This window comes from Pseudochaenichthys georgianus, chromosome 15, assembly GCF_902827115.2.
Source record: "Pseudochaenichthys georgianus chromosome 15, fPseGeo1.2, whole genome shotgun sequence".
In the NCBI taxonomy this organism is placed as follows: domain Eukaryota; kingdom Metazoa; phylum Chordata; class Actinopteri; order Perciformes; family Channichthyidae; genus Pseudochaenichthys; species Pseudochaenichthys georgianus.
In genome coordinates this window covers 22,471,261-22,489,700 of record NC_047517.1, presented here as the reverse complement: position 1 = coordinate 22,489,700, position 18,440 = coordinate 22,471,261, and the positions used below count along the sequence as shown (strand labels likewise).

At 43.2% G+C, this 18,440-nt stretch overlaps 1 protein-coding gene across 1 annotated transcript in view; it reads left to right on the top strand.

Moving 5' to 3' along the window:
- The first annotated feature begins 3,976 nt into the window (after window positions 1-3,976).
- The window catches only part of hcrtr2 (hypocretin (orexin) receptor 2), a 31,826-nt gene continuing 17,362 nt past the window's right edge, over window positions 3,977-18,440 (top strand). Inside the window, exon 1 of the mRNA XM_034101437.1 lies at window positions 3,977-4,187. Coding sequence (XP_033957328.1) covers window positions 3,977-4,187 — 211 coding nt within the window. The remainder of the gene's footprint in view (window positions 4,188-18,440) is intronic.

Genomic DNA, 18,440 nt, shown 5'->3' with positions numbered 1-18,440 from the left:
ATGTTATAGTTATGTTATTTGACAGAGGCTTTTATCCAAAGTGACTCACAAAAAACATAAAATAACCATAATTAACATTAGAATTTCAATACAAATAGTTACATAGTCAAGTTACATTACTTATTACAATTTAACAGGGTAATTACTCATCTGTAACTACATTTAAAAAAAGTAAACTTCCCAACCCTAATGATTAATTATATTCAGCTAATTAATTAAACTTCAACGGATGACAAAAGCATGTCAATATGTCCACTACATTAAATCAGCAGTAGCCTAAGTTCTGTCTTCAGTGTAAATGCTTCTTTAATAGTCATTGTATTACAATTTGAATTCATTGTAAATAATCTTTACTGTGCTGACTGCCTGTTTACCGTTTATCAGACAGTGTCATCATTTTGACATGTTTTGTAATATTGCATGAGGTGTTTTAGTCAGTTATTGTTGAGATTATTAATGCATATCAATTGTGCACCAATGCCTTAGCCTATGCAATACTTTAGATGACGTCTTGTTCTTATTGTTTCAAAGGCATGGCCAAAGGTTTGCCTTCTGGACTCTGGAGGGGCCAGAAGCTTGCTGGAGGGAACCCTTCAGCCAATATTCAGAGTGCCACGACAGGTTATCTCCCTCGAGAGGGAACAGCAGACCCCGCCTCACCCCCAGTGAAGAAACAGCAGACCCCGCAATAAAAATAAATAAAAATGTATTCTGAACTGAAATGCCTCTCGGTCAAACTGCTTGTTTATCTTTTGCAGGCTGGTGCATGAACACACTAACAGTTGTTTTTCAGTAATCTAGCACCTCTTCGAAGACACCTTTGATTTATTAATAATAATAATGAAACGAGAATTATGATACTGTAGAAGGAACAGTGTTTAACAGTGTTGTTTTCTTTTGAATAATAATGAAACGAGAATTATAAACATACCCAAAACTAAATTAACAGTGTTGTTTAATATACATATAAAATACATAAAAGACTATATTTTTGAAATTCTCAACTAAATTAACAGAATATATATATAAACATTCATGTGAACGTGCGTTGACCGTCACGTGCTCCGTCACGTGACGCGGGACCTGTGTGTGCGGTCGTGACGCGGGACCTGTGTGTGTAACTGCGGTTCTGTAACTGCTGTCTCCGACGCTGCAGCTTCATACTCTTGGCGAGAGCCGGCTCCCGTCGTTCACTATTGCGGCTTTCACACCAGCGCTTTTCAGTTTGTTGCTCCGAGCGGGAGCTTTTCTGGTTCAGCTCCGGTTTCCCTTTTCAGCTCCCGCTCTGTGCACACCACCCACTGGCGCCCCAGAGCTGCCCTTGCTGCGTCATGACGTCACCATTTACATCGCTGATTTGCTCCCCAACGGCAGCTCACAACAACAACAACAACAACTGCGTCGGGTCGATGATCGTGTTGCTTTTAATCACACGAAGCCAGAATAAATTGAATAACGACTTCTCCAACCTTATACTTTTCTCCAGAGTGCCGTGGTTCATTGTTTATTAATGTGTTTCTGCAGCATTTACCGACCGCTGCAGTATTGGCTGCTCTTCCACGGGAGTTTATTCTCCCGTTAGCTCCCGGTTAGCTCACACTGCAGCGGCCGCTCTAAAGTATTCACTGTCCGACTCACACAAGCAGCTGATGCATATCCCCAGTTCCCCTTAGCCTAAGTGAATGTGTGTCAGTCTGAATTGACACTGTTTGGTATCACAACGCTGTTATGAAAGTTTCCCTGGTATGAAACGGGTGATGTTAGCATAGCAACCGAAGCTAAACTGACTACTTGCATCCGATCAGAGATGGGGTCGTTACTAAAAAAAAGTAATATATTACATATTACATATTACTTTAAAAAAAAGTAATATATTACACTACTTCGTTACTATCTACATAAAGTAATTTGTTACTTTACTCGTTACTTTACTCGTTACTTTACTCGCAGGGCCGGCCCGCCCCTCCCTACAGGCAGATCACGCAGACTGCTAAAGTTTCAAATGTTCTCTTTAGTTCAGTTTCCATTGTCGCATAAGACTGATCCAGATAGCTCCTGAATGTTTTCCTATCTGACCATGGCAGTCCTCTGTCTCCTGCTATCTGACCGTGGCTGTCCTCTGTCTCCTGCTATCTGACCGTGGCTGTCCTCTGTCTCCTGCTATCTGTATATTTTGCGCAGTCTATCTCTACTCACGCTGTTGCGTCAGCGTGTTCTCCTGCGTTTTGGCCATGTGTTGCACTGGAGCCAGACTTCAGCCGAGCACGTACGAACTGCGCATGCGTGAGTGGCAATAACTCTCCTTACCAGCAGGCAGCGGTAGTGTGTATTCGTCATTCAAAACAAGCAACAACCGGAAAACAGAGAAGAAGAACTACGTGTGTGTGTGTGTGATATAAATAAACAACAGCTATGTGCGTTAGCTTCACCTAGCATGTGTTCTTTGCAGGTGTTTGTTGAGGTTTGATTATGACTGATTTTAGAAAGTAACGAAGTAACGCGTGTCGGGGCAATGTTAGTAACTGTAGTGTGATTACTGGATTATAAAAGTAGCGCGTTACACTACTCCGTTACCGACAAAGTAATATTATTACAGTAACGCGTTACAAAGTAACGCGTTACAAAGTAACGCGTTACACCCAACTCTGCATCCGATAGCTGCAATAATACAAAACAACACGTCTGCCTCTCTCCACAATGATCGATAACAGCGAACGGATGGTCAAAGTAAGGCACAAATAAACAGAATCACACGAAGCCTGGTTAGTGTTGCCTGACTTTATAAAGTGTGTTTATAGGCACTACTGCTTGTAGGCAGGCATAACAGTCGACCCATGGGAGGTGGGTTTAGTTTCCTGCACGCCTAGACGTAAGAGAGACGTAAGCGACGTCACCTCTTAGCTCCAAAGCTCTTGCCTCTGGACCGACAATTTTTTGGAGCTGGAAATGAAGCGGATTCCGGAGCTAAGAGCCGGCGCAGCTCCGGTGTGAACTGGAAAACCCAGCGCTTTTCAGGCTCTAGCTCCGAGCCGGAGCTGAAAAGGCGCTGGTGTGAAAGGGGCATATAGGATCCGCCCCTATACGATCCGCCTCCTTGCTGCGGTCTGCAGCCAGACTCTATTGCGGAGGACGGCGCATATTGTTGTTTATCAACATGTGATTGTAGTTCGTTGTCAACCTTACCACGGTACATAGGAGACTTCATTTGTGTGTGAATAACGTTTTGTTCATGAGTTATTGATCCGTGAAATCCGAATCTGCCAATATCGTTCTAACTTTACTCAACTGCTTCCTTGATGGCTTCCACAGGATTGTAGCTGACATCCTCGTGGATTCATCTTCTTATTACAGAGTCTAGACACATGCATTTCCTAACATTCGGTCTATATGCTGTAAAATGTATTATCTCTTCGATTTACACACGGCATCTATTGCACGTCTGTCCGTCCTGGGAGAGGGATCCCTCCTCTGTTGCTCTCGCTGAGGTTTCTCCCATTTCCCCCCTTAAACTGTGGATTTTCTCTGGAAGTTTTTCCTTGTACGATGTGAGGGTCTAAGGACGATAGAGGGTGTCGTTTTTCTCATACTGATATTCTGAACAATCTGTGCAGTTGTATTTGCTGTAAAGTGTCTCTATTTGTATACAGCACTTTGGCTCGACCAAAAATCGTTTATAAATGTGCTACATAAATAAAACTTGATTTGATTTTGATTTGAATATGTCATTTCAGTTCTCTGCTTCCCCTCCTGCTTTTTTCCTTTTCCGTGAGGGTTGCTCCCTGTGTTGGTGTGTGAGTCCTGCTGCGGTCTTTCACGGAGAAGGAGAAGATATCAGCGTCACACTGACGGGGTGTGAGGAGCGCGTTATTATCGCTCCACTCCGCCGCGTCTCCACTGGCAGTGCTCCTCAACCCGCCGTCACTGAAGACACTCGCTGAACAGCAGGAATACAACAGACACATAAATACCTCGAAGGATGTCTGGGATCACAGGGAATTCTGATTGCGAGGAGTGTTTATCTTCGGCACATGTGGCCAACATCAGCGCGGAGTTACACCCGCATGATGATGACGACGAACTTCTGAGATACATCTGGAGAGAGTACTTACACCCCAAGCAGTATGAGTGGGTTCTCATCGTTGCTTACATTATTGTTTTCTTCGTTTCTCTCATTGGAAACTCCTTGGGTAAGTTGCACCTCTGTAATGTCCTTTTCCATGCATGCGCAATCTGTGCTGTAAATATCCTACAAAACACTTTTGACAACTTTTTGGGAGAATGTGAATGAGCACAGTGTTACTAGGACAAAAAGCTGATCACCTGGGATGAAAAAACGAAATAATTACGTTTTTTTATGATCAGTGAAAGTGCAGCTTCTGATGGAGAAGGATCAAGGAGGAGAGTGCGTCTTTTGGTGAAGCAAAGTGCACATACACATTTCCTGAATTGGATTCAAACTACAGACATAACACTTATACCACAGTGTGAGGGGGCACGTTTGATCTCAGGCTAAGTGGGGGAACAGATAGCTTTATATAATGATAGAATTACGTGGTGCCCCAATTACAATTGTGTCTCAATTTCATGTAATCTCCACAATTGTCTCTTATTGGGCTGTGTTGCTATGTCGGAGGTATTTGAGAAAGCCATTTATAATCAGATTTATACTGAACATATGAGGCAAAGGCAGTGCGAGCTTTTCTACAATGTAAAGTGGACTCAAAACGACAATTCAGTTGCTTCTCTGTCTTTTATTGACCATACCTTAAACTCACATGGTTGCAATTTATAGAAAAACATATTGTGAAATATTTGGCACTATTCTTAATTTGTTTTATATACCAGTGACAGGAAGTGAGAGTTATTGCAATAAGCTGCCCAGTCTGATCCATTTGATCTCAATTCCCCAAGGCTTTTTGTGCCAATATATGTTTTTCATCGCACTGCAGGATTCCTCCCTCTCTTATTAACTGAAGATTTTCGACTTCACTGGAACCATTGTTTTGATTGATAACACAGTTTTGTCATAATTGCTCACCAATTAATTGGTTCAAATATTTGTCTGAAAAATGCAGGACCTTTGAAACAGCTGTGCATGTTAGCTCCTTCTTACAACTATCTCTTAATTTGCAATTAGATGAAATGAAGTATTTATTCCTAAATCATTAGATAAAGTATGTGTCATGCATATTTCATACCTGAAAGGTTAATGAAACAGTTCATATACATATTTTATTGCTGAGGTGTATTTGTCATTGTATAGCAGTGTGGCAATATATCACATTTCTTCCTCACTTTATGCAGCACAAGGGAGAATACAACCATTCAAATAGTCTTACTATAATGAATGAGAAATGTAAATGTGAAGTTAATTTAGGCCTTGTAACTAATTCACCAGCACTTACAATGATCAGCTTGAAGTGAATATATCTGTATTTTCTTTGTACTTTGAATCTTTAAGGTTTTTGCACTTATTGTATGTCGCTTTGGATAAAAGCATCAGCCAAATGAAATGTAATGTTATTTATTTATTTGATTGAACATACTGTATTTAAAGAACCTTTTCTCACTGCAAAAAAATACTGCTTGAGTCAGAAAAAAAGTGTAATATTGTTGAAGGAACACACGCTTATTCTTTTTGGGTATCAACACATGCTGAATGTTGCAGACTCACAGAAATAATCCATACAGCTCAGTGCAGCAGGTATTTCTGTCTGACTGACCGATACACTGTCAAAAACATGGAGCTGCACACGTTTGGTTTGGCAGTAATCCAACACTAATATTGATCACCCCAAATGTTTTCAAACAAATCATTCCTCAGTTTCATATCAAGTTTGTAAGGTCAGCAGCTCATTGGCTATTTATTTGGCCCTTGAAACTCACATATTGCCAGTAATACTGCAGGCTTATAGGATTTGAATATGTCCATACCACAAATAGCAAGCAATCACATTAGGTTGTCTTCTCTCTCCCATTGAAAGAGACAACATAAATATACGTAATTATTACTCCATGATTTGTGCAGAGGCTAGCAGATGAACCCTCATTTTTATTTACAAGTGAAATTTGCATTTGTAGGTTACATTAGTTTCAGAGCTGACAGGTTTTCATTATAGTTGTCTCCATTATAATGTGAAACATCGCTTTTATAATCATCCTAGTTTCTAATTCTTTGTCATTTTGTGTCTCACACTTTGTTTTTTTAATGCAGTAGCTTTTAGTGAGTGAAGTAAATATGGCCAAATTGATTTAGAGAAGAAAGCTGTAATGGGGGTAAGAATATGTTGTCTCTAAATGGCACTAAATGTAATAGAATCAAGCTATGTAGGAGTGGTCTGTGCAATAAACAGTGTTACATAAAGAACAGTATTGTGTAGTGTAGCCTGTTAGTAAAACAAACAGAAATGTAACATCCGAGAACAATGGCGCTTGCAAATTTCACACAAAGGAATTGTAAAAGAAAACTTCTAGCGACATATCTGAGTCAGTAGGGCAATCTCTTATAAACGACTGCATTTACTGTGCTGCATCAGCCAGAAAAAGGAACAGTGAAAAGGAGAGTGATACTGTGGTACTCTAGACCAAGCAGGGTTCGGAGCAGCTTGGGCGAAGGGCCGCTGTTGCGGAGGCAGCGGCTGGACCCTTCGAGGGAGACAGAGGTGGAGGGCCTCATCTTCCTTCTTTTTCGACTCGCACCTCCTCTGCATGAAAGCGAGAGCGGAGCCGAAAATCCCCTCGGGAACGATGGGCATATCAAGCACATCTTCCTTTTCCCGGTCCGGGAGGTTGGTGAGGTTGAGCCATCTAGCTCTTTCCTGCACCACCATGATCCCCATCACCTTGCCCGTGGCCTGGACGGTGCAGCGTTGGACATGGAGACAAATGTCTGTGACCGCGGCTATCTCGTCCAGAATGGCCGGTCCAGAATTGCTCCACAGATCCTCACAGAGCTCCGCTTGGTACGCGGTTAGCATCGAGGAAACGTTCAGAGCTCTGGCGGACAATGCTGCAGCTTTGTAGGCCCGTTCCGTCATGGTCGACTGGAATCGGTCCGTCTTCGCTGGCAGTGTGGGGTTCCTGCTTTGTGACGGGCCCATCCTCGGTAGGAGGTGGGCTGCCACCAGCGGTTCCATAGGCGGTATGTGGAGCAGGCCGAGCCTCTCCATACCGTCACAGTCAAGGGAGGAGGCACCCTGGATTGGGGCCTTGTTGCTAAAGGGCCGGTCTCTCCACGAGACCGACACCTCATCCAACATCTCCGGGAAGACCGGGAGGAGTTGCCTCTTTGTCCTCGTTGTTTGGGAAAAATGTTTTCCCTCGTAACGGGACCTGGAGGTCTCCTTGGCCACTTCGGGCCATGGGATGTCTAGTCTGGCCACAGCACGCTGACACACGGCTTGTAGGTCCATACTGAGACAGGGCGAAGCTGGTGTGCTATCGCCCGAGAGAGCAGCCATCGCTCCCGGCTTTGCAGCCTGAGCTGGTGACACGAAGACGTCGTCTTCTTGCTCGTCCGAATCAGAAAGGAGGAACTCAGAGGCATCCTATTCGTCCTCCATGTAATCCAATTCTAGGACATCCTCCGCGGGTGAAACCATGGTGAGGTCCAGCCGGGAGCCCCAGCTTGGTATAGCGTGGGGTCCCGTTCCCGCGTCCTTTGCCGCCACCGGGTCCCGGCCTGATATGGCGCGGGAATCCGGTTCCGTGGCTGCCGCAGTTGATGAGCCCCAGGCCGTGAAGGTGAGGGACTCAGTCTCTGCGGCGGACGCCCTCGTGTCTTGATTGCCAGCCGGCCAATCAGTGGACATGAGGGGATCCTGTCCCGACAGGCTAGCTTGTCGTGCTAACCGTCGGCGGAGGCTCTTTATGGTGAGGCGGGCACAATGCCCGCACGAGCCGGGGTTGTCGATAGCCTCCTGGGCGTGTTCCAGCCCGAGGCAGGACGAGCAGACCTGGTGTGAGTCTGTGCCTGATATCTTCAACCCGCAGCCGCAGAACCGAGCCTTCGAGTCCCTGACTCCTCTGGTGTGAGGGAGAGAGGCGTCCATGGAGAGGACCCGCTCTTAACAGGTACGTCGAGAAAAAGTGTCCCAATCTGTCCTTTATCCGGAGAAAAAAGGTAGTGTGGGTCTTTTCCTCTCAAAGAATATTACCTGGTGTGGCAATATTCTTTAAATACTTTTCTCCTCCGGGGAAGAGAAAAGAAGAAAAAACGTCCTCGCTACCGTGGTGTCGGCAGTGAGGGAAAAAAACACAAGCTAGCAACTGGTGTGTTGCTAACTTGAAAGTCAAAATCTTACCTTACTTCCAGAGGAAGAACGGCGAGGTTGACTATAATACTCTTCTGTGAGAGAATAGGGTAGCCGGCTAACGCCCGTCGACCGAAGTTAGCTTTGGTTCAGTCTGTGGACTGTTAAGCTAGCCCGGCTACCATTAGAGATGTGCTCTGAAGCGAGAAGAGGTGTTTGAATGACGCATGCGTCGTGGCGCAATCTACTTATAGGGGGTGATTTCCCCTGACGTTGACGTCAAGATCACCAGCCAATCAGGATTGGCGTAATGAGATTGATGCTTCTGTTTGCTCCGCGATGAGGCGCATCCCATAGTGAGACATCGAACGGAGTGTTATGAATGAGAACTGCCGTTGCAGGAAAGACGGCCGGCAAAAATCACCGACTGTGTGAACGTGAAAATTAATAGAATATCACCTCCCATCTTCAGACCAATCTGACTATTATAACATTAGCGTTAACAAAGCTTACTTAAATATCTGCCACAACATAACTACACTGAGTGCAGACGTCGATGTGTCCCATTATCATTCATATCACATCATATCACATCATAATGTATCATATAATTCCTTATCTGAGTCAGCTGAGCCGTATCTGGCCGTGCAACACTCACAGTGTCACATACTGTATGCAGAAGTATTATTTTAAGCAACACATTAAGTTGACGAAACACTCGAGTCAAATGTAATTAAAGTCAGATCCACTCGGGTCTTAGACGGGGCAGTGATATCATAAACCTGTTAATGTACGCATTCAAACACTTTTCTTTTGCCAGCTGTATTCACCTTGAAGGTGCAGCTATGTGGCTTTTATCCTGGATAAAGTGTTTAAGTCATGGTAAACATCCATGACTTAAACACTTTATCCAGGATAAAAGGCACATAGCTGCACCTGCAAGGTGAATACAGCTTTAAAGTTTAACTTCTTCATATTTGACTAATATTAAAGTTCACTTTTCATTCAGGAAGTATGACGCTGCGCTGTCAGTGCGCTTCTCCATGTCTGTGATTGGTCGAATGCTCCAAATACCTCCCCTTTCATGTGACCGCGCACCTAACTAGATAGGACACGGCTGGCATGAGCGATCCACTTGATAACCAGCATCGTAGTACAGTTTAGCGATAGCGCGTATGTTTTGGATTAGGCCAACCAGCTAACTCAAACATATCCAGGTTAGGAAAATCCAGCTTCGTAGTACAGGCCTCTGATGCTATCATGCTCTAAACAAACAGAACAGTTAACCTACAAGCAAACACAACAAGCTTGTAGATTGACACTTTGAATATTCTGGTTTACTGTAATTTATATAAACATATAATCAGTCTTACTTTCTTCAAACAGATGTCCCTCATTGAATTCACACAGAAACACAATTTAAATAGCTCAATATATAGAGATAAAACACTGGAAACATGTACAGTGTCACGCAGGCTGAATTGGAAGCTCTACGAAATAATATAGTATCTATTTATGTATTTATGATCAGTGGCTACTGGTCATTAGGGGCAGGTGGGACACAGCCCCACCTAGTGTCAGCAGAAAGTATTAAAATAATGATTACAACAAAATGCAAAAAATAAATTAAAAAATATATAAAATATATTTTAAGATCATGTTTAATCATCTGATTCGTCTGTACATTGCTGTTTTAGTATGTGTTCTTCTAATTAGTGTCTACAGTGTGTGCCTATTGAGCTGTTTAGAGCCATGTGGGACAAAACCTGATCCTGCCCCTCCCTCTGACTGTCTAAGTGAACGGTGACTGCAAAAACTACACTGCGCATGCTCAGAGTATTTTCCTATTTAATGTGTGTGGCAAAAAATAATGACCATAGGGGCAAAGTGCTGCCATCCCCACCATACGTCATCTCACATAATTCAGAGCTGATTGGCTGTAAGTACGTGTGCCGCGAAAAGTGTGGTGTGTGAAGAGGAGGAGAGAGAGCTGCAGTGAGGCGTCCTAAAACCAGGAAGTAAGCTGCGCATGGCTTCCCTCCACAAAAAAGCAATAGAGGCTTCTCAATACTCAAATTTCCCCTCCTCAACTCCTCGACTCCTCGGTCCTCCGGTAGTGACCCGGAAATGAATTTCAGCGCGCCATTTTGAAGGACGTCTCATTTCTCTAAATGCACACCGAGGACCGAGGATCGAGCGTCGAGGAGGCTCTCTGGAGGAGCTATAACCGAGGATACACTGATGGTTCCTCCATGGCTCCTCCGCGGATGCATTTCCGGGAACGGTGGAGGCGTGACGCACGGCCGGACTTATCTCAGCCAATGACAGCTCTGCATGCATCCCCTGGATATTATTTTAGAAACTGCTCTCATCGCAACGTGATGTTTACAGTGAGAACAGCTGTGAGGCCCGTGCAGAAAGCAGAGCAGTGTGTAAAATATATATCACTCAGTATAACAGACCTACTCTCTTTATTTGCTTTAGTTTAGTAGATATCTACAAAGAGTCGATATTTTTCTAAGACCATTTAGTGCTTCACATAATAAAATACACAACGGCTGTAGCCTGATTATGCGTTAGGAGCTGTAGGTGTGTGTGGTACAGTGTCGGTGCGTGTTGTACAGTGTTTAGGTGCGTGTTGTACAGTGCGCAGATGCGGCGGACAGACAGGTCTCAGTTGGTTTGGTGTCCTCTGCTTACTTTTAATACTTGCAAATACAACTTTTGGCCCGTAATTTCAATTCCCCATTTCAGCGACCAGAGAGAGGGGGGGATATATCCAGTCTCTGATTGTGTTACATTATTATGAGAGTGCTCTCATACTTTAAATTGCATATATTTATATACATATATTTGTGTGTGTGTGTCTGCATCTGTAGCCTGTTATTGTCTCATTATACCGCACTCTCAATGAATTCAAAGTACATATGTGGGGGAACAATGTTCAGTTGATCTAACAGAGATTATAAAATATGACAAAACACTCGACAGCTGATGCAGCTGTTGGCACGTAATAATGAAAGGACGTCGCTTTAATATGACCGCTCAGAGGAGAGGAGTTCTCATTTCTTTAAACGTCTGCTGCTTCCCCTCCTCTCTCCTCGGTTCCCCTCCTCGGTCCTCCGCTCGCATCTCCTGTGGGCGGGTCTAAGTATCGAGGAGGGGAGTCGAGGAGGGGAAATTTGAGTATTGAGAAGCCTCTAATGAGATTTCTCCATAGGATTTTAGAAAATAGCTCAAAATAAGATCTGTGGGAAACGTAGCTGTTAGATAAATGTACGTTTTGTTCAGCCGGATAATATTCACATGTCTACCCTACTTTTATCATTTTCGAATCAAAAATCTATTGAATAGATTAGATTTATGATAGACTTTTGAAACTACAAGAAGATAAGGAGGACTTTTACAAAAAAGTAAGAGAGATTTTTGTCCAGAAGGATAGGCAAATGGACTTAATCTTCAAGTCAAGGTAAGACTGCAATTTTATTGAAAATGGGATCTTACTAAGAGAGAACAATTCAATATTTAAATGATAAAATAATTTTTTTTTGGGTATCCTTCTGTTGAACTGTCTGTTTAAAAGTAATTGAAGCATCAGACAAAAAAAGCTTTTGAAAATAATATTATATTTTGATTTAATATATTTGTAAACCTGAAGAGTCAGTGCCAGTGCCTCACCAGCCATGAACCTCTCTGCAGAAGCTTATATATAGACATCCGAGTTTTTTGTGCCCCACCACTTTTGTACATATAGAAACGCCACTGTTTATGATGCACTGGTAAAACCACCCACATGTAAGAAAAGACTGGTAACATTTGAAGGCACCTAAAACGTATCATCAGAAGTAGCATTGTTGAGTACAGGACAATTAGCTGTGGTTAGCGTGGCATTTAAAAGCTGTAATAAAGGTTGAGAACAGGCGGATAAAAACAACATTTACGATTATTGCTTTGTTGCATCCACTCGACTTAGCCAATGAGGCCAGAGGACAATAAATAAAAAAATAAAATCCCCATGAAAAGTCATAATTATGAGATAAAAAAGTCGAAATAATGAGATAAAAAGTCATAATTATGAGATAAGAAAGTCGAAATAATGAGATAAAAAGTCATAATAATGAGATAAAAAGTCATAATTATGAGATAAAAAGTCATAATAATGAGATAAAAAGTCATAATTATGAGATAAAAAGTCATAATTATGAGATAAGAAAGTCGAAATAATGAGATAAAAAGTCATAATTATGAGATAAGAAGTGCGCATGCGCTGCAGTGGCGCTGTCTTTAAAGGTCCCTTCATCACCTTGCTGCTCTCCACCATGCAAACAGCATCTATCTAGTCCTAAATAAGGTAACTATTACAGGTGACTTTTGTAAATGTTAGATGTTACATATAGCCTATATTGCAGCTAAACTACAACAATGCAGTGTATAGCTTTGACATTACCTGTTATGAACTATAATATATATGCTTATAGTTTTGTGGTAACGTTCACGCCACTAATGACAATAGTGTAGGCATACTGCTGCTGTGAGTTGCTCTAACTCTAACCCGTGAACGTTACCACAAAACTATAGGCATATATATTATATATATTATATTCATAACAGGTTATGTCAAAGCTATAAACTGCACTGTTGTAGTTTAGCTGCAATATAGGCTATATGTAACATCTAACATTTACAAAAGTCACCTGTAATAGTTACCTTATTTAGGACTAGATGCCGTTTGCATGGTGGAGAGCAGCAAGGTGATGAAGGGATCTTTGAAGACAGCGCCACTGCAGCGCATGCGCACTTCTTATCTCATAATTATGACTTTTTATCTCATTATTATGACTTTTTATCTCATAATTATGACTTTTTATCTCATTATTTCGACTTTCTTATCTCATTATTATGACTTTTTATCTCATAATTATGACTTTTTATCTCATTATTTGGACTTTCTTATCTCATAATTATGACTTTTTATCTCATTATTTCGACTTTTTTATCTCATAATTATGACTTTTTATCTCATTATTATGACTTTTTATCTCATAATTTCGACTTTCTTATCTCATAATTATGACTTTTTATCTCATTATTTCGACTTTTTTATCTCATAATTATGACTTTTCATGGGGATTTTATTTTTTTCAAGTGGCGGAAATGGGCTTCCATACGTTGGCACACCAGTCACAAGTAAAAAATCCAAACAGAGCCACAGACTCTGTTAATTAAAGGGGACCTATTGTCAGGATCCGGGAATATTAGGACTCAAATGCAGTTAAAAAGGGAAGCGGGTTCCAAAACAAAAGCGAGCTGTATTCAAACAAAGCTCTTGGCATGAAAAAACAAGACAAAAACCGTGAATCATAAACAGGTAGCATGAGGTAAGTGACAAACATGGAGAGTGAGAAAATACAACGAACCGACATGGAGCACAGGGGAATACAAAACTAAATACACAGAAGGGTAATCACAGGACAAGACACAGCAGGGCAGGGGAGGCAGAAACACAAGGGCAACAGGTGAACACAATGAGGCACAATCAGACACAGGAGGGCAAACACAGGAAGGAAGACCAGACACAGGGAGAACAGAATTTCAAAATAAACCCATAACTTAACACACAACTCAAATCATGGTGGGTGGAGGGGGGTCCGGAGGACGGGTTTGAGGCATGGCAGAGGACCAGGAAGGGGTCTCGGGCAGACGACCCGGGGGCAAGGCAGAGGAACAGGAGGTGGTCTCGGGCGGACGGCCCGGGGGCAAGGCAGAGGAACAGGAAGTGGTCTCGGGCAGACGGCCCGGGGGCAAGGCAGAGGAACAGGAAGTGGTCTCAGGCGGACGACCCGGGGGCAAGGCAGAGTTCACTGAGGGAGTCTCGGATGGACGGCCCGGTGGCACGGCAGAGGCAGAAGCAGAGAAGCGGCTAAGGCCACGGCGGGCATAGTCAGGGAGCCGGGCACAAGGACGGAACGGGTTCGTAGCCGGCGGAGCCACTGGCAGAACAGGAACCAGTGTTGTCCGGACAGGAACCCTGGACGGGACATGGGCTGGTGTCAGTGGGACCCCGGACGGAGCAAGGGCTGGTGTCGATGGGAGCTCCAACAAGCCAGGACATGGGGCTGGCAGGAAATCCGGCGGAGTAGGTGTCGGCGGGACCCCCAACAGGACAGGACCTGGTGTTGGCAGGAAATCCGGCGGGGCAGGCGTCTGTGGCACCCCCAACAGGACAGGACCTGGTGTTGGCAGGAAACCCGGCAGAGCAGGTGTCGGCAGGACCCCCAACAGGACAGAACATGGTGTTGGCAGGAAATCCGGCGGAGCAGGTGTTGGCGGAAACCCCCAACAGGACAGGGCACGGAGTTGGCAGGACCCTCAGCGGAACAGGACATGGAGTTGGCAGGAATCCCAGCGAAGCAGGTGTCGGCGGGACCGCCAACGGAGAGGGGACTTGAGAAGGGACTTGAGTCAGGACTTGAGAAGGGACTTGAGTCGGCGGGACCACCGATGAAGAAGGGATATGAGTCGGCGGGACCACCGACGGAGGGGGACTTGAGTCGGTCGGACCGCCAACAAGAGACGGGGAGCTGGAGTCGGCCGGTACAGGGCAGGACACGGGGGCTGGAACTGGAGCCGGAACCATGGCTGCTTGGGCCAGAACTGGAGCCGAGACTGGAGCCGGGACTGGAGCCGGGACTGGGGCCGGAACTGGAGCCAGAACCATGGCTGCGTGGACCGGAACTGGAGCAGAGACTGGAGCCGGGACTGGAGCCGGAACTGGAGCCAGAACTAGGGCCGGAACCATGGCTGCGTGGGCCGGAACTGGAGCCAGAACTGGAGCCAGAACTGGAGCTGCTGTAGCACGGGCTGGAATCCTGGCATTGCATCTCCCGGAAACCTTCCGGAGGATCCGCGAACCTCCCAAGGCCAGGCCAGACCCCAGGAAAGGGTCAGAGGCCACTCAGGCAAGGAGCTCCTGAGCCAGGGCATGCAAACAACCTCCAGGCGTCCCTCCTTCAAAGCAGCCTCTTCATCCCGTCTGGATGAGGCTGCCAACCAAGTATAACAAATGTACTCTCGTGCGTACTTGAGGTGATCCGCCTGTTGAGCCAACGAAAAAGAAACTGCTGAGTCCATTACTGGTTGGTTGGTTCGTTCTGTCAGGATCCGGGAATATTAGGACTCAACTGCAGTTAAAAAGGGAAGCTGGTTTCAAAACAAAAGCGAGCTGTATTCAAACAAAGCTGGCATGAAAAAACAAGACACAAACCGTGAATCATAAACAGGTAGCATGAGGTAAGTGACAAACATGGAGAGTGAGAAAATACAACAAACCAACATGGAGCACAGGGGAAGACAAAACTAAATACACAGAAGGGTAATCACAGGACAAGACCCAGCTGGGCAGGGGAGGCAGAAACACAAGGGCAACAGGTGAACACAATGAGGCACAATCAGACACAGGAGGGCAAACACGGAAGACCAGACACACGGAGAATAGAATTTCAAAATAAACCCATAACTTAACACACAAAACTCAAATCATGACACTAATCCTGCAAAATGCACTTGTTTATGTCTGTTATACATAAATATGTGTCCCCGGTGTGTCATGGAACTCACAAAGTGTCAGAAAACAAAACCCTCTCTCTTTCCCTCCGTACCCAAATCTCTAAAAATAGCGGTACAACGAAGCTCATCCAGATTTGCGTCCGATACGATGTAATATCGGAAATGTGGACGCACAGCACTATCAGAAATGTTGCTATCAGAAACAATGACCGACGTGTTTTGGAAGTAATATGGTCTTTGTTTACATTAGCAAGCCTCGCGAAGACTCAGAGCTAACCTGTACTGAAGAGAGTATGTGTAAAAAAGCAGGAAATAAAAAAGGAACTCACCTTGTGGTAAACCTGGAAGAGAAATCATTTGAGCTACTGTTTCAGAAATACTGTTTCAGAAATAATCCTTGATGTGGTTTGGAACATGATATGGCGTTTAATCACGGCAGCGTTTAGCTGTATCTCGTAGAATTATGAGCAGGCACAAGCTCCCCCTCCTCTTTTTTCTTTCAAGCTAAGGGCCCCGAACCTGCAGTTTTCTAACAGGGCTGGAATAGAGTGATATGAGGGATGTCTAAAATGCATTATCTGTTTGGTATTTTGAGCATAACACATCATAGACATGTTTTTTATATATTTTTATATATCTGAGACCCATAATATATGCAACCCGGTATCACGGCAAGACGTGAACATGTGACGATGTACCATGCTGGGAGACGTGAAGATGTCACGATTTCAAACGTGACAGTTACACGGTATTGTTAACCCATGTTAACCAGTGGAGAAATAACCGGAAATACCAACCAAATGCTACTCCGACGTAATGATTTATTTTGTAATAGTCACACTCGATTACGCCGATTTTCTTGTTGCCCCAGCTGGTCGACACCTCTTTTAGCAGAAACAAAGGCTACATTAATGTATTAAATCGATGTTAATCCATGTGTGTGAATGTGGAATTAACGGACGTGACATTGTGCGATTGAGTTGCCAGGCAACAGCTTCGGTTCATGTTATATTCGGTTCATGTTATATTTAAAAACATGTTAGAAGGCCTCACGAAATACTTTAATGCAAATTAAAATGTAAATGTGAAGGAATGTGTGTATAATAAAATATATCGGTCATAAACTAAACCAGAAACAGACGTAGGCAAGATCCTCAGCTCGATGATTGGATGGTTTAGCCGCAATGCATGCTGGGATTTGGTGTTTATGTGATGTGAAATCTGAAAACGTTTTTTAAAAATAGAAAAATACTTTATTCCGAGTGTGCTTGCTTTTCTCTTTGAAAGTCATCACATAACGGCATTGTAATACACGGTTCGGCTGCATTAAATATTACATATCTGCCGTAATTCTCTATTTATAGAGCCCTGCTGAGAAGACTTCTAGACAAACAGGTGAACTGCCGCCAAAACTGAAGATGTAACGTGGATCATAAATATATAAGCAATTAAACAACATCTTACATTTCTTTTCACACAATACGTCTCCTTGCAGTATCAACACTAATTCGGCTGACTTTTATATTTGATCCAATTGGTAGATAGGCTGTATTTACACCATAACGGTGCACAGCTGATAGAAAGGGACACCTGGTGGTTAAAGCACGTTATTGAATTGTCTTATTTTATTATTAGATATTAATAGGAGGATGTGCAAAACAGACAAACTAATAAGGCTTAATTTAAACATTAAAGAGTACTTTAGGTTAAGGTCTTCTTTTGAATAAGAACAAAGCTTTAAGAAGAATATGGAGGGATGAAACCCTCTTGAAACCGCAGGTCCTTCCTTCCTGCAGCGGTCAGACTTTACAACCAGCACTGCCCCTAGTAGACCCTCCTACACACACCACAACACAGACTATAACACCCCTTGCTGCTAAATACAAACCAACTTTGTGCAATATGTGCTATATGTGCAATATATATATATGCCATTAATAACTGTGTCATTTATACCTGGCCACTAAATCAATATATATATATATATATATATATATATGCCGTTTTGTTTTTTATCTGTATATTTGAAAATTATGTAACTTTTTATCTTTTTTTTAGCATATTGTTTATTATACTATAACGTAGTACTTTTTTAACACATGTAAGATATGCAACACTAAGCTGTCTGTGGCTCTTTCCTGCTGTAACGCTGCACATTTCCCCTCTGTGGAAATAATAAAGGTATTCTGATTCTTTAATGGTCACACATGCAGAGCACACAGCACACAGTGACATTTGTATCTACAGATTAATATTAAGCCTGACAAAGTACTTAACGTCTAATATATTGCTTTCCTGCAATGTTAACTATGTTTCAGCACTTATTTGTTTATTATTTGTTTATTATTAAACTGTATTATACTCTTATAAGCTGTATGTAGAAAGTATAAGACATGTGCAGAGTGACAGTTTAATGGTGGAGTACACACACATATTGATAGATGTCTTGTAATGCACTGTTGAGGAATCTGCGACCCAAGTTCTTCATTCATTGCATACAGTAGTTGTGTATAATATGATTTCAATCAGGAGAGACGTGATGTATGGAATACATGTTTATTATCGGTCAAATTATATAAATGAAACATAATGATGACAGTTTATAACAAGTGAATGAAATGT